The 14,182-nt window shown below is 40.9% G+C and overlaps 1 protein-coding gene across 2 annotated transcripts in view; it reads right to left on the minus strand.

Annotated features, from left to right (window-relative positions):
- lama4 (laminin, alpha 4) overlaps nucleotides 1-14,182 on the minus strand; it is a 187,887-nt gene that overhangs the window by 123,427 nt on the left and 50,278 nt on the right. For both annotated transcript variants that reach the window (XM_072251613.1, XM_072251612.1), the window contains exons 3-4: nucleotides 8,586-8,713; nucleotides 1,430-1,510 (exon numbers count right to left, since the gene is read on the minus strand). In XM_072251613.1, the coding sequence (XP_072107714.1) occupies nucleotides 1,430-1,510; nucleotides 8,586-8,713 (209 nt within the window). The remainder of the gene's footprint in view (nucleotides 1-1,429; nucleotides 1,511-8,585; nucleotides 8,714-14,182) is intronic.

Raw genomic sequence — 14,182 nt, forward strand, 5'->3', positions numbered from 1 at the left:
CAGCATCTTTGGATTCAAAAATTTCTTCTTATTTGGAATACATCTGTCTTGCACTTCCCCCATTTTCCGCAGAAACTCCAGCCGTTGCTGCTGTGCTGTCCTTCCTGCTAGTGTCCCTTTCCAGTCAACCTTGGCCAGTTTCCCTGTCATGCCATTGTAATTTCCTTTACTCCACTGAAATACCGACACATTGGAATTTAGTTATGTAAAGTTTTCTTTGTAAGTTCTATTGTGTATCATTTTTCTTGTAATGTGGTGGTGGTACAGTAGTGTAGTGGTTACCACAACGTCTTACAGTACCAGCAACCTGTGTTCAATTCCCCCTGCTGTCTGTAAGGAGTCTGTACGTTCTCCCTGTGACCGTGTGGATTTCCTCCGGGTGCTTTGGTTTCCTCCCACAGTCCAAAGATATATCATTCGTTAGGTTAAGTGGTCATTATTAATTGTCCCATAGTTAGACCAGGATTAAATCAAGTGATTGCCTGAGAGCTTGAGGGGCCAGAAGGGCCGATTCTGCACTGTATTTAATAAATAAACAAGCAAGCAAATAAATAAATAAATAAATGAACGAACAAACGAATGAATGAATTAATTAATTTCAACATATTATGTGGTAACACATATGTACTTTGAACTGTGAAATTTAAAGTGTAAGATTAGTAAGGGAGAAAGGAAGACTGGAGATATGATAACAGCATGCGATGAATTATAAAAAGGGCATTGCGCAGGATTGTTCTTAAAACACACCAACAGTACTAATAGTTAGTTCTATGTGACAAGTGTTATACACTTGTAATTCTTTTTAAATATCTTTGATACTGTAATGTTAAAGTGATATCCCAAAGCAGTCACTTTGGCATTACAGTCACCCTAGCAGTCACCTATTCACTGAATTGCCATCAGGGAGATACCACCCAAGTTCATCACCACCAGGACTACATGCCATCTTCAAAGCTTCTTTCCTGTAGCTATCCAGCTTCTGAACAAAACTCACTCATGTGTAATACCCTAACTGTCCCTGTACAACATCTGCTAAATAGTCTTTCCTGCTCTCCTTGTTCTGTTGATAATTATTGAGTCTGTTATATGTTCACATTTATTCAAGTTTGATATTGACATTTGCGCATGTTCAGAATCAGAATTAGAATCAGGTTTAATATCATTGGCATATGTTAGTCTGTTAATTGTTGATTGTTCATGGCTGTTTCTCCTAATATCTTGTAAATTGTTGATTGCTATTGTGTTGTCTGTTATGGTATTGTCTTATGTTTTATGCTTGGCATTGAACCACACTCAATTCTGGTATGTTTCACATACTGGCAATAAAATGTTTCTGATTCTGATAAAAGCAGTTCAACATGGACCTAGATAAAAAACAGTTCTATTCACATGTAAAATCAATGCACTCAGCCAAAGAGATATTACTGACCTTTCACATTTGGATCCAGCATAATTTTCTTTACACATACAACGCAATTTATCATTCTTAATCATGCAGGAAACTGCAAAACTGTGAAAATAAATAAAGAAACACAGAGAAAGTACATAAGTTTCATATTTTCATGAGCTCTGACATATTAGGCCAGATCAGGCTTGACATTATGATGTTCATTGGCTGCTCTAATTAAGGTGCAAATTTAATACGATCACTACTAAGCAACAACTGTTGCAGTGTGGGTCCCACAAGATCGTACTATCGAAAGCTACTTTTGTGTAGAAGAAGGACACTGTAGTGCAGCAGTTAGTGCAACGGGGCGATAGAATTTGGAGTTCAATTCGGATATCATCTGTGAGGTGTCAGTACATCTTCTCCGTGGAATGTGTGGATTTTCTCTGGGTTCTCTGGTTTCCTCCCTCAAAGTAGGTTGATCAGTCACTGTAAATTGTCTCATGACTAGGCGAGGGTTACATTGAGGTGGGTGGGGGGAGTTACTGGGCAGCGTGGCCTGGAGGGAGCACTCTGCTTTGAATCTCAATAAATAAGAAGAAGCACGAAGAAAAGGCAAGATAGCGCTAAACAGCGACTCCTTTGCTTACATCTTTGGAATCAGCCCTATTTCTATCTTTGATGTCTCCCCTTTTTTTTCCTTTTTGATGCACTATCAATTACTCCAAAAGACTGGAAGTAGAGTAAGTACTGAAAGGCTTTTATTAGCAGTAAAATGTGACCTCGACCATGCTGAGTATCTGACCGTGGACTGAGAGGGAGGAGCAATGGCGCAATCACCTTTATTCAGGGGTCTGTGGGAGGAGCGACAGGAGCAGTCAGCAGAGGGGTGTGTCCAGACAGGTAACCCAGTTACTATATATATATATATATATGGTTTACCCCTCTTTTCAAGGTTATTTTGAAGACCCTGACCTGGAGTTACACTCTGACTTCAGTTCTTTGCATGAATGGGACCCGCTCTCAGGGCCTAACGACCGGCCACTTTTTGATATCCCAAGGATGCAGCCTGGAAGACTAGTGTGCCTTCGGGGTGCTGGGTTTTCATTACTCTGGAGATGGCCTGATTCTAGGCTGGTGCCCCTGACTGAAACGTCATGGGAGAACATGGAACGTCGGGAGCATCAGGCTAGCTGCTGGGGGGTTGTATGCCCAGAGAGCTGCGTGTTTCTGGGGCTGACTCTCTGGGGGCAGGGGTTGGAAAAACTTTTAACATCTTAAGTTAGCGAGTTGTTTGTTATGTCTCCCTCTTCACTGTGAAATGGGGACGCCTCTTTTTCCCTTATTAGGGAGAGAGAGAGAGCCTGTGGTATGTCGAATTACCGGGTGAACAAGTAGTCTTTGGGGTATTGCTAGTCTGTGTCTGTGCTGTACACTTGAGTGCTCGGTGGGGGTACCGATGCTTTTTTGCTGGAGGGGGAGGGGGGGTCATTGCCTTGCTGCTGCTTGTGCGTGGGAGCTGGGGGGGGCGGGCTTTGGGGTTCTAATATTTAACTGTCATTCATTCTTTGGGGCAGTCCTCTGTTTTTGTGGATGTTTGCGAAGAAAAATAATTTCAGGATGTATATTGTATACATTTCTCTGACATTAAATGTACCTATGGAACATAAGTAAATACATAAATAAATTAATCAATTGATCATTACTGCCACTTCCATTAACAGAAGGCATTAATTGTATACAAACCAAGCTGTAAGCTACATATTAACATCGATCAAAATATTAACATCTACGCTCTTCTTGTAGAATCTCAATTTACACCTGAAAAGTTATCATAGACCTGAAACATAATAAAAACACTAATAATTTTCAGGATTTTGTTTTCAGTTTTTAATTTACTTGGAAACACACTTAAAAAAGAACTTTGCCACTTGTTCCAAAGCTTGTTCAAAAACAGAAGATAGAAGACACTGCAGAAGGCCAGGTCTCCGCATTTGCTTCTGAATCTGAGTTTGAATCTGGGCATGCAGGGTGCTGGATGACAAAAAATGCAGGAGTGTCTTGAGGTTAGAGGACTGTGTATGTGTGTGGGGGGGGGGGGAGGAATGAGACTTGATTTGCTGCTATTGTTTTATTGCTTGCTGTGTTCTGTTTCACTGTGTACATCAGGCTTAGGCAAGATCAAGTCTGGTTGAGGTACATTGTCTTGTAAGTTACTCTCTTTCTCTCTGTCCTTATTTGTTCATTCCTCATCTGTTAGGGCATAGTAGATTAGTGAGAATGGCTCTGGGGCAGTGTTTTGTACTCTGGGTGGGATGTGGGAATTCTGGGAGAGCCTCCGTCTCCCAGATAAACACATCTGCACCAGGTGCTGCGAGCCGCAGCTCCTGAGAGAACATATTATGGAACTGGAATTGCAACTTGATGATTTCAACTCTTACAGGAGACAGAGGAAGTGATAGACAGGAGCTACAGGGAGGTATTCACCCCTAGGTTACAGGAGACAGGTAACTGGGTGACTGTCAGGAGGAAGAGCTGAGATATAGAGCCAGTGCAGAGTACATCTGTGGCTGTTCCCCTCAATAATAGGTACACAACTTCAGATACTATTGAGGGAGACAATCTACCGGGGGAGCGACAATTGACTTGTTCCCTGAATCTCAGTCTGGTGCTGTGGCTCAGTAGACCAGAGAGGTGAGGAGGACTGCAGTGTTGATAGGTGATGCCTTAATCAGATGAACACAGATGAGGTTCTGTAGACAATAGACAATAGATGCAGGAGTAGGCCATTCGGCCCTTCGAGCCAGCACCGCCATTCACTGTGATCATGGCTGATCATCCACTACCAGTATCCAGTTCCTGCCTTCTGGTCATAACCTTTGATTCCACTATCTTTAAGAGCTCTTTAGAGATATCTGAATGGTATATTGACTCCCTGATGCGAGGATTTGTTCTTGGATTGAGTCAAAAGCACTGGCAAGCAGCCAGAAGTCCTGGTATGTATTGGCATCGATGACATAGGTAGACAAGGTGAGTAAGTCCTAAAGAGAGATTTCAGGGAGATAGGTAGAAAGCTGAGAAAGAAGACCTCCAGGGTAGTAATCTCTGGATTACTGCCTGTATCATGTGCCAGTGAGGGTAAGAATAGGATCATCTGGCAGATGAATGGATGGTTGAGGAACTAGTACAAGTGGGAGGGGTCTAGATTTATGGATCAATGGATCTCTTGTGGGGAAGAACTGACCTGCACAAAAGAGATGGGTTACACCTGAACCCAAGTGGGTCCAATATCCTTGCGGGCAAGTTGACTAGAGTTGTTCAGGTGGGTTTAAACTAATTTGGTAGGGGTACTGGGAACCAGTGTAAGAGCGCAGAGATGAGGTAGTTGGTTTTCAAACCGAGGCAATGTGTAGCAAAGACAGGCTGATGATAGGGCAAAATTGCAGTCAACAGGATAGCTCGCAATGTAAAGGATGGACAAAATCGAAGACGGTGAAAGCAGTACTGATGGTGTTGTATTTGACTGCGCGCAGTATATAGAATAAAATAGATAAACTTGTAACATAGTTACAGATTGGCAAGTATGATAGTGTGGGCGTCACTGAATCATGGTTGAAAGGGGATTACAGCTGGGAGCGTAATGTCCAAGGATACACATTGTATTGAAAGGACAGGCGGGTAGGCAGAGAGGTTAGCATGGCTTTGTTGGTAAAAAATGAAATTGAATCATTAGAAAGAGGTGACAAAAGGTCGGACAGTATTAAATCATCGTGGGTAGAGCTAAGAAACTGCAAGGTAAAAAGACCCTGATGGGAGTTACATGCGGTCCCCTAAACAGTAGTAAAGATATGGTCTACAAATTACAATCAGAGACAGAAAGTGCAAGCCAAAAAGGCAATGTTACAATAGTCATGGGGGATTTCAATATGCTGGTGGATGGGAAAAATCAGGTTGGTGCTGGATTCCGAGAGGGGGAATTTCTAGAATGCCTATCAGGTGGATTATTTGAGCAGCTCATGGTTGAGCCCACTAGGGAATCAGCCATTCTGGATTGGGTGCTGTGCAATGAACCAGAATTGATTAGAGAGCTTAAGATAAAAGTCTACAGATGATACAGGGACAGGTGGAGGAGCAGGTAGTTCTGAGGAAGTAAACAGGCTACAGAAGGACTTGGTAGGGGGATGGGAAGCGGAGCGAGAGTGCAGAGATGAGGTAGTTGGTTTACAAACCGAGGAAATGTGTAGCAAGGACCAAGTAAACAGATTAAGAGATTGGGCAAAGAAGAGGCATGTGGAAGACTGTGTCAGGAAGTGTATGGTCACGCACTATGATAGAAGAACTGAAAGGGTTGACTACTTTCTAAATGGAGAAAAGCTGAGGTGCAAAGCGACTTGGGAGTTCTTGTGCAGGATTACCTAGGGATTAACTTGCAGGTTGTGTCTGTGGTGACAAAGGCAAATTTGATATTAGTATTCATTTCAAGAGGACTAGAATATAAAAGCAAGGATGTAATGTTGAGACTTTATAAAACACTGGTGAGGCTTCACTTGAGTATTGTGAGCAATTTTGGGCCCCTTATCTTAGAAAGGATGGGCTGAAACTGGAGAGGGCTCAAAGAGGGTTAACAGAAATGATTCCAGGTTTGAATGGCTTGTCATATGTAGAGAGTTTGGTGGTTTTGGGCCTCTATTCACTGGAACTCAGAAGACTGAGGGGTGAACTCATTGAGACCTATCGAATGGTGAAAGGCCTTAATGGAGTGGATGTGGGGTTGATGTTACATAAGGTGGGTGGGTCTAAGACCAGAGGACACAGTCTCAGAATAGAAGGGCATCCTTTTAGAAAGTAGATGAGGAGGAATTTCCTTAGCCACATAGTAGAGAGATTCGGGCCTGCAGTCACTAGAATTTAGAACAATGCGGGAGAATCTTATTGAAACCTACTGATGGTGAAAGGACTAGATAGAGTGAATGTGGAGAGGATGTTTCCTATGGTGGTATCCAAATCTAGAAGGCACAACCTCAAAGCTTAACAGTGGGTGACCTTTTAGAATGGAGGTAAGGAGGAATTTTTTTAGCCAGAGAGTAGTGATTCTGTGGAATGCTCTGTTGCAGACTGTGGTGGATGCCAAGTCACTGGTTATATTTAAAGTGGAAGTTAATAGTTTCTTGATTGGTCAGGGCATGAAGGGATACAGAGACAAGGCAGGAGATTGAGGTTGAGAGGCAAAATGGATCAGCCATGATGAAATGGCGAAGCAGACTTAATGAACCAAATGGCTGCTCTACCTGATTCTGTTTTGGACACTTTTAACTTGCACTAGACCCTTATAACTTGATTTTAACTGACATGTGGCTGTTGTGTTTTACTATTTATTGTTATGTTTATTATTTAGTGTTGCGTTTGTTATGTTATGATTGCACTGCTCCTGAGAAACGTTGTCTCATTCTGCCCTGCAATGCTTATGTATGGTTAGAATGACAATAAAGTTTTTTGAATCTTTGAATAATTCTGCTCCAATGTCTTATGGTGCTCAGTGTGGTTCTGCCAATCATTGCTAGCATGTGAAGCTGGCATCAGAATGTGTGGCGACACTTGCAGCCGGCCCACAGTGCCCCTTTGGGTGTGTTTGCTGTTAATGCATAAGGTGCACTTCACTTTATATTTGTCAGGACCTCCAGTTGAACTTTGTCTTTTTGTGTGTTTTCCCCCTAGCCGTCAGTCTGTTGTTTTGTATTGCCATGTGCTCATGTTTGTCTTCATGCCCCATTTGCTTCTGTCCCCACTCCTGCTCTACTCCGGCCCCTGTATTACTGAGTACGCCGTCTCTCACCTGTTTCTCATTATTACCTGTTTTGCTACCACCTGTGTCTCATTGTGATCTACCTATCATCTGCCTCTCCGTTTATTGCTCAGTGTATTTCAGTCCTGTGTTTTCACCTGGTTGTTGCCAGATTGTGCCAGTGAGTTTTCCTGAGCCTTTCCAGCATTTGTGTCTGAACTCTGTCTGTCTGAATAGCGACTCTACCTGTTTTCTGAGGAGAGGGGGGAGGGGGAGATCTGAAATGATAGGAGAAGACAGGAGGGGGAGGGATGGAGCTAAGAGCTGGACAGGTGATTGGCAAAAGGGATATGAGAGGATCATGGGACAGGAGGCCCAGGGAGAAAGAAAGGGGGAGGGGAGCCCAGAGCATGGAGAGCAGGCAAGGAGTTATAGTGAGAGGGACAGAGGGAGGAAAAAGAGAGAGAGAAAAAAAAGGAATAAATAAATAACGGATGGGGTACGAGGGGGAGGTGGGGCCTAGTGGAAGTTAGAGAAGTCGATGTTCATGCCATCAGGTTGGAGGCCATCCAGACGGAATATAAGGTGTTGTTCCTCCAACCTGAGTGTGGCTTCATCTCGACGGTAGAGTAGGCCGTGGATAGACATATCAGAATGGGAATGGGATGTGGAATTAAAATGTGTGGCCACTGGGAGATCCTGCTTTCTCTGGCGGGCAGAGCGTAGGTACTTATTTGTTTAAATTAAGTAAGTACTGTAAAAATAAAAATAAATAAATTATGAGGTACTCTTCATGGGTTCAATGTTCATTCAGAAATTGGATGGCAGAGAGGAAGAGCAACACACAAAATGCTGGAGGAACTCAGCAGGCCAGGCAGCATCTATGGAAGAAAGTACAGCTGATTTTTCAGGCTGAAACCATTTGGCAGGACTCAGATTTTCTCTTGTTTGTGGCAGAGAGGAAGAAGCTATTCTTGACTCCTAGAATGTGTACCTATAGGCTTCTGTTCCTCCTTCCTGATGGTAGCAATGAGAACAAGGCATAACCTGGGTGATGGGAATTCTTAACGACGTTCTTGGAGAGATCAGGATCTAGAACATTATGTTTCTCATTTCTATAAAGTGATATCCATTCAATAGGATGGAATCCTCATTTGAAATTCATTAGAGACTAATTCATTGGTGCTATGTTCTTTGGTTTGATATTTTTATGTAAGGCTTTGTGTTTAGCTTAAACTAACATGCATAAAGTTTGGTGATTCTGCAATCAGGTGTCACGAATACATTGAAGATGAAATTTCATTTGACATTTTCCATTACACGTCTTAGAGTTACACAATAAATATTGCTTGCTATTTTTTGTTGCGTCAAGCAGAAACAAGATTACAGTTAAATGATCAAGTTTATCCTACTTACTTGTATGAAGGTACACTCAGAGGACAAGGGCAAGGTTGGCAAGACTTATAATGGCCTTGAACGAAATCACCAATGTATCCATCAAGACATTTTTCACAGTGGTCTCCAGTTGTGTTATTCTGACAATTCTGGAAGTGAAAAATTTTTCAGATCTCATCACTTAGTTGAGTGAAATAATGCAAACCAGTTCTAAATGTAGCTAACTTAATTTTTACCTTTGAATTATTTGATTTAGTTGACACTTTGAAGCCTAGGTGAGTAATTTATTCATAAATTACCAGAAAGTGAACTTCAAAGTTTAAATTAAATTTATTGTCAAAGTACTTATATATCACCATATACTAACTTGAGATTTGTCAAGCACTAGCAGGCATTTACAGGAAAATAAAGAAATACAATAGAATCAATGAAAAACTATAAATAACTAAGATTACAGTGCATAAGATCAACATTAGTATATAGGAGGGATATTGAAATTTGGCTGAGTGGTACCATAACAACAACCTCTGACTTAATGTCAGCAAGACCAAGGAGTTAATTATTGATTTCAGAAGAAGGAAGCCAGAGATCCATGAGTTTATCAGTCCTTATCAGAGGAGCAGAGGTGGAGGGGGTCAGCAACTTTAAGTTCCTCAATGCTATTCTTTCAGAGGACCTGTCCTGGGCCTCGCACATTAGTGTGATTACAAAGAAAGCACAGCGACGTCTCTACTTAATTAGGAATTTGTGGACATTCGACATGACATCTATCACTTTAATAAACTTCTATAGATGTGTGGTGGAGAGCATCAGAACCTGGTGTGGAAATACCAATGTCCTTGAACTGTAAATCCTACAAAAAGTAGTGCACATAGCCCAGTCCATCATTGGTGGGGCATTTTCCACTACTGAGCATATCTGCATGAAATGGTGTCACAGGAAAACAATGCCTATCATCAGGTACCCCACCACCAAGGACATGCACCCTTCTCATAGCTGCCATCACAAAGAAGATACAGGAGCCTCAGGACTTACACCACCAGGTTCAGGAACAGTTACTACCCCTCAGACATCAGGTTTTTGAACCAGATAGGATAATTTCACTCAACTTCACTTGCCCCATCACTGAAATATGCCCACAACCAATGGACTCACTTGCAAGCACTCTTCATCTCATGTTCTTGATATTTATTGCTTATTTATTTATTATCAATATTTCTTTCTTTTTGTTTTCGTACATTTTGTTGTCTTGTGCACTCTTATTGAATGTCCAAGTTGGGTGGTCTTTCATTGATTCTGTTATAATTATTAGGTATAGATTTATTGAGTATGCCCATAAGAAAATAAATAGGCTTGTTTATGGCACTTTGATAATAAATTTAATTTGAACTTTGGCTGACAACCAACCAATGTGCAAAAGAGGACAAATTGTTCAAGAAATAAAGATGTGGTAAATAAATAATGCTGAATTGTCAATTACTTGAAAATGATTCTACAGGTTGTGGAGTTAATTCAGTGTTGAGGTGAGCAAAGTTATCCATGCTGGTTCAGGAGTCTAATGGTTGTCGGGTAATATAGGAGGTCTAAGGCTCCAATCCCTCCTGTCAGATGGTAGTATTGAGAAGAGATCAAGGCCTGGATGTTGGAGTTTCTTGATACATGCTGCCTTCTTGTGACGGAACTCCTTTCAGTTACGCACTATGGCAGAGAGGACAGGCATGTACCACCACTTTTTGTAGACCTCTTCATTCCTGCACGTTTGTGTATCCATACCGGGCCATGAGGCAACCTGTCAGGATACTCTCCACTGAATATCTACAGAAGCCTGTCAAAGTTTTTAGATGACATACCAAATCTACACACACTGCTAAACAACTAGAGTTGCTATTGTTCCTTTTTCGTAATGGCACTTATGTGATGGTCCGAGGACAGAGGTATTTCAATTTCAGTTTTCAGATTTTTATCTTCATGTAAAGTACTTTTGTTTTAATTATAAACAATACTGTTTCTGATATTATTACTATTGAGCTAATATCAAATCTACCTTGGGACATTGATTTGTGAAAAGAATGCTTTGGCAAGCATTCATAGATAAGAGGCCACACCAAAGCAAAAAATACTAAGTGCTGCCTGTGGTGGAAGAACCATGATGACAGAAATGCCTTCATTACATTGTTCCCCATTCAAGTATAATGACAGTTTCCATGTGCTTGCCTGATGGCCACAGATTTGTTCAGCTGCAGTCATGGACAAATTATAGCTTCTCTATCAAACCCAACATCACCACTGGTTGCCTTTGAATTTCAATACATATCAGATCCAACATGTACCATCTTATTCTTTCCTTCCTATTGTCTACGGCCTTTCTCTTACTGATAAAGCCGCAATCCACTTGATATTCTGATTCAGTAAACTGCTTATGGTGTTCATAATATAGTCTTCCCTATATTGGGGAAGGCAAAACCAGCTGATGGCTTTGCAGAATACTACTGACCCCATTTGCCTATTGCATTAAGTTTTCATCTCACTCTCCCTGTGATCTCTCTGCCTTTGATCTTTGACACTGATAGATCAAAGTGCATTGTAAACTTATGGAACAACTATTAACCTTCCTAATATATATGGTCCAGTCTGCAGTATGGTCACCATGATGGTTTCAGATAATTAGGCCTGATGTGGCCTGATATATCAACTGCTTATTCCCCTCCACAGATGCTGCCTGACCTGCTGAGTTCCTGCTGAGAGTTACTCTGGATTTCCAGCATCTGCGGAACTCCTTGTGTTCAGACAACTAGCATGTTCAGTCTAGTCTCTCATATATCCAGACTCTTTTTTCTCCCTTCCCTTCTGGTATTCAGATTTCATTGACTCCGCCAGCAGGCACACCTAGTGTTGTTCACTAATATTTACCATCCTCTCTCAGCTACATTCCAGCACATATGTCACTTAATCTCAGACACAAGAGATTCTGCGCATGCTGAAAATCTTGAGCAACGCACACACAAAATGCTGGAGGAACTCAGCAAGTCAAGCGGCATCTGTGGAGGAAATAGACAATCTCCTTCTTGCCACACCATCCATTGTTCCCTTTAAGCAGCATGGGTACATGGCCACGTGATAACAGAAATGCCTCTGTGCACATAGCCTTTGTTGCCACACAGCTGGAATCGGACACAGCTAGAAAAAGTTTACAAAACGTGAAAGATTTTCTTTGTTATACTGTATTTCATTATAAACTTCAATTAATAAAGTATGTTATTTTTCAAATTTCTTTCTAAATATTCATAGTATACATATTACAGGAAAAAAAAATTAAGTGCCTTGCAGTTTTCAGGCCGTATAAAAAATTCCTGCTCAGAGCAATGGTTGGTCCATGCAACTGTAAAAAAAAATAGAGGCAACGTTGACCCCGTCACACACTTTCCCTTTTGTTTTTTTCCACTCCACCACACCAACAGTATTTTGCTTAGAATTTGCAACCATTTTTGCTGTTTTATAAGGAAATCTTCTGATTTAATTAACTTGTTGGACTTTAATTTGAATCCAGATTCAGAAGATGGAAAGTGTATTTAGTTTCTAGTGCAAGATGTGTGTAAGTTTATTGATGCTGTGTGTGGTTCACACATCTGCATCTTCAGTTCCATTAAGTATGTGCATGAGATGGGAGCATTGTTGGCTGATAGCCTCAGAGAATCGCATCATTCAAGACTAAATGGATTTTCATACCAAGTCTTGTGGGAACGAGTGCAAAACAAGCTGTGATGTTTTTAACAATATGCAATCATTTATTCTTGTAAAATTGACCTATTTAGTTCATATTATCCATTTGATGATGAAGCAGTTAAGTTTCTCATCAACCTTTTGATTGTTACTGACAATAAATCTTCTGCACAATGCAGTGACAGAATCCTCTGTGTAATACAGTCTCTTGTTAATATAGGGGCTAATTTAAAAAAAAAATTGATCTTGTCACTGACAAGATTGGTAAATATAAAAGACAGTATTTTAAATCTTCAATGTGATGATGATAGAATTGCGAATACATTCTGTGGTACCAGTTCGTTAATTTCATGTACCAAGGTTTAATAACAACTTAAAAAAGATTGTTTTGGCTTCTCAAAATGTTTAATCTTTTACTTAGGTAGTTTCTCTATAAAAACTGTGCCCACTGGTCCAATATGATCAACTTCTTCATGTCTAATCTAAGACATGAGCTAGTTGATCACATTGGGCCTGTGGGCACAGTTTTCTAAATATGAAACAGTCAGTCGCCAACTTAGACAGAATAAGAAAATGAAGATACATGGTTTCTTTCCTGTTCTTTGATTTATTTCAGATTATTTAAAAATTTAATTTAGAACAGCACATTACAGCCCTTTGGCCTATGATGTTGGGTTGACATTTTACCTGCCCTAAGATCAATCGGACACCTCCCTCCCATCAAGTGCTCCATTTTCCTTCATACATGAGTTTCTTAAATGTCCCTAATGTATGTATCTCTACCACCACTTGTAGCACCCACCAATGAGTGTATTAAAAAACAAACTACCTCTGACAACCCCCACTGTACTTTCATCCAATCACTTTAACAATATGTCTTCTTGTATTAGCCATTTCTGTCCTGGGAACAGGGTGCTAACTATCAGCTTTATCAATGCCTTTTATCAAATTATACATCTCTGTCAAGTCATCTCTCATTGCCCTTCACAGATTTTACTGACTGAACTGATCTGACATCAGGAAAATGTGTTTCATAAGGCATTCTAATGTTGAAATTAATACTCTTTTTTTTGCTTTTTAGTACTGGTGATTGTTTTATCTGTTATAAAATGTTTACCATTAGAGAAAACCTTTGGAAATGGAGCAGAAGTCCTATAAAACCATGGGTTGTTAAAAGGTCATAGAAGTGACCTTTGGGCCAGGCCTCAGGTTTCACCATCTGAGAGCTAATTGTTGTTCCTGTACTACTCCTTTTTGTAAGGTCACCATAGCAGTGATGTCTCAAGTTTCATTGGGATCCCATTCATTCACTCATTATGTGGCATGTCCTATGATCTCTCCAGGACCATGATTGTTCTTGGTATCTTTTTTTACTGAAGTGGTTTGCCTTTGCCATCTTCTGGGCAGTGTCTTTACAAGACAGGTGACCCAGCCATTATCAATGGTCTTCAGAGATTGTCTGCCTGGCATCAGTGGCCGCATAATCAGGACTTGTGATATGCACCAGCTGTTCATAAGACCATCCACCACCTACTCCTATGGCTTCACATGACCCTGAACGGAGGGGCTAAGCAGGTGCTACCCCTTGCCCAAGGTTGACTTGCAGGCTAGCAGAAGAAAGGAGTGCTTTACACCTCCTTTGGTAAAGATGTATCTCCACCCCACCACCCACTGAACTCTAAAGACCTGTAAAAAAAAGCATCGTTATAAGGGTTACAAGAAGCTGGGTTTTACAAACATGAGGTATCATCATGATCTGGCCTGATTTGAGGGTAAAATAAAATGCAGGTTAATTTTATTTTGGGTAAGGTAGATAAAACAAACCAGTGATTATACTTTGCTTTATAAACAGAAGAGATTCTGCAGATGTTGTAAATCCAGAGTAACACATACAAAAT

Source organism: Mobula birostris, chromosome 2 (assembly GCF_030028105.1).
Source record: "Mobula birostris isolate sMobBir1 chromosome 2, sMobBir1.hap1, whole genome shotgun sequence".
Taxonomy (NCBI): Eukaryota; Metazoa; Chordata; class Chondrichthyes; order Myliobatiformes; family Myliobatidae; genus Mobula; species Mobula birostris.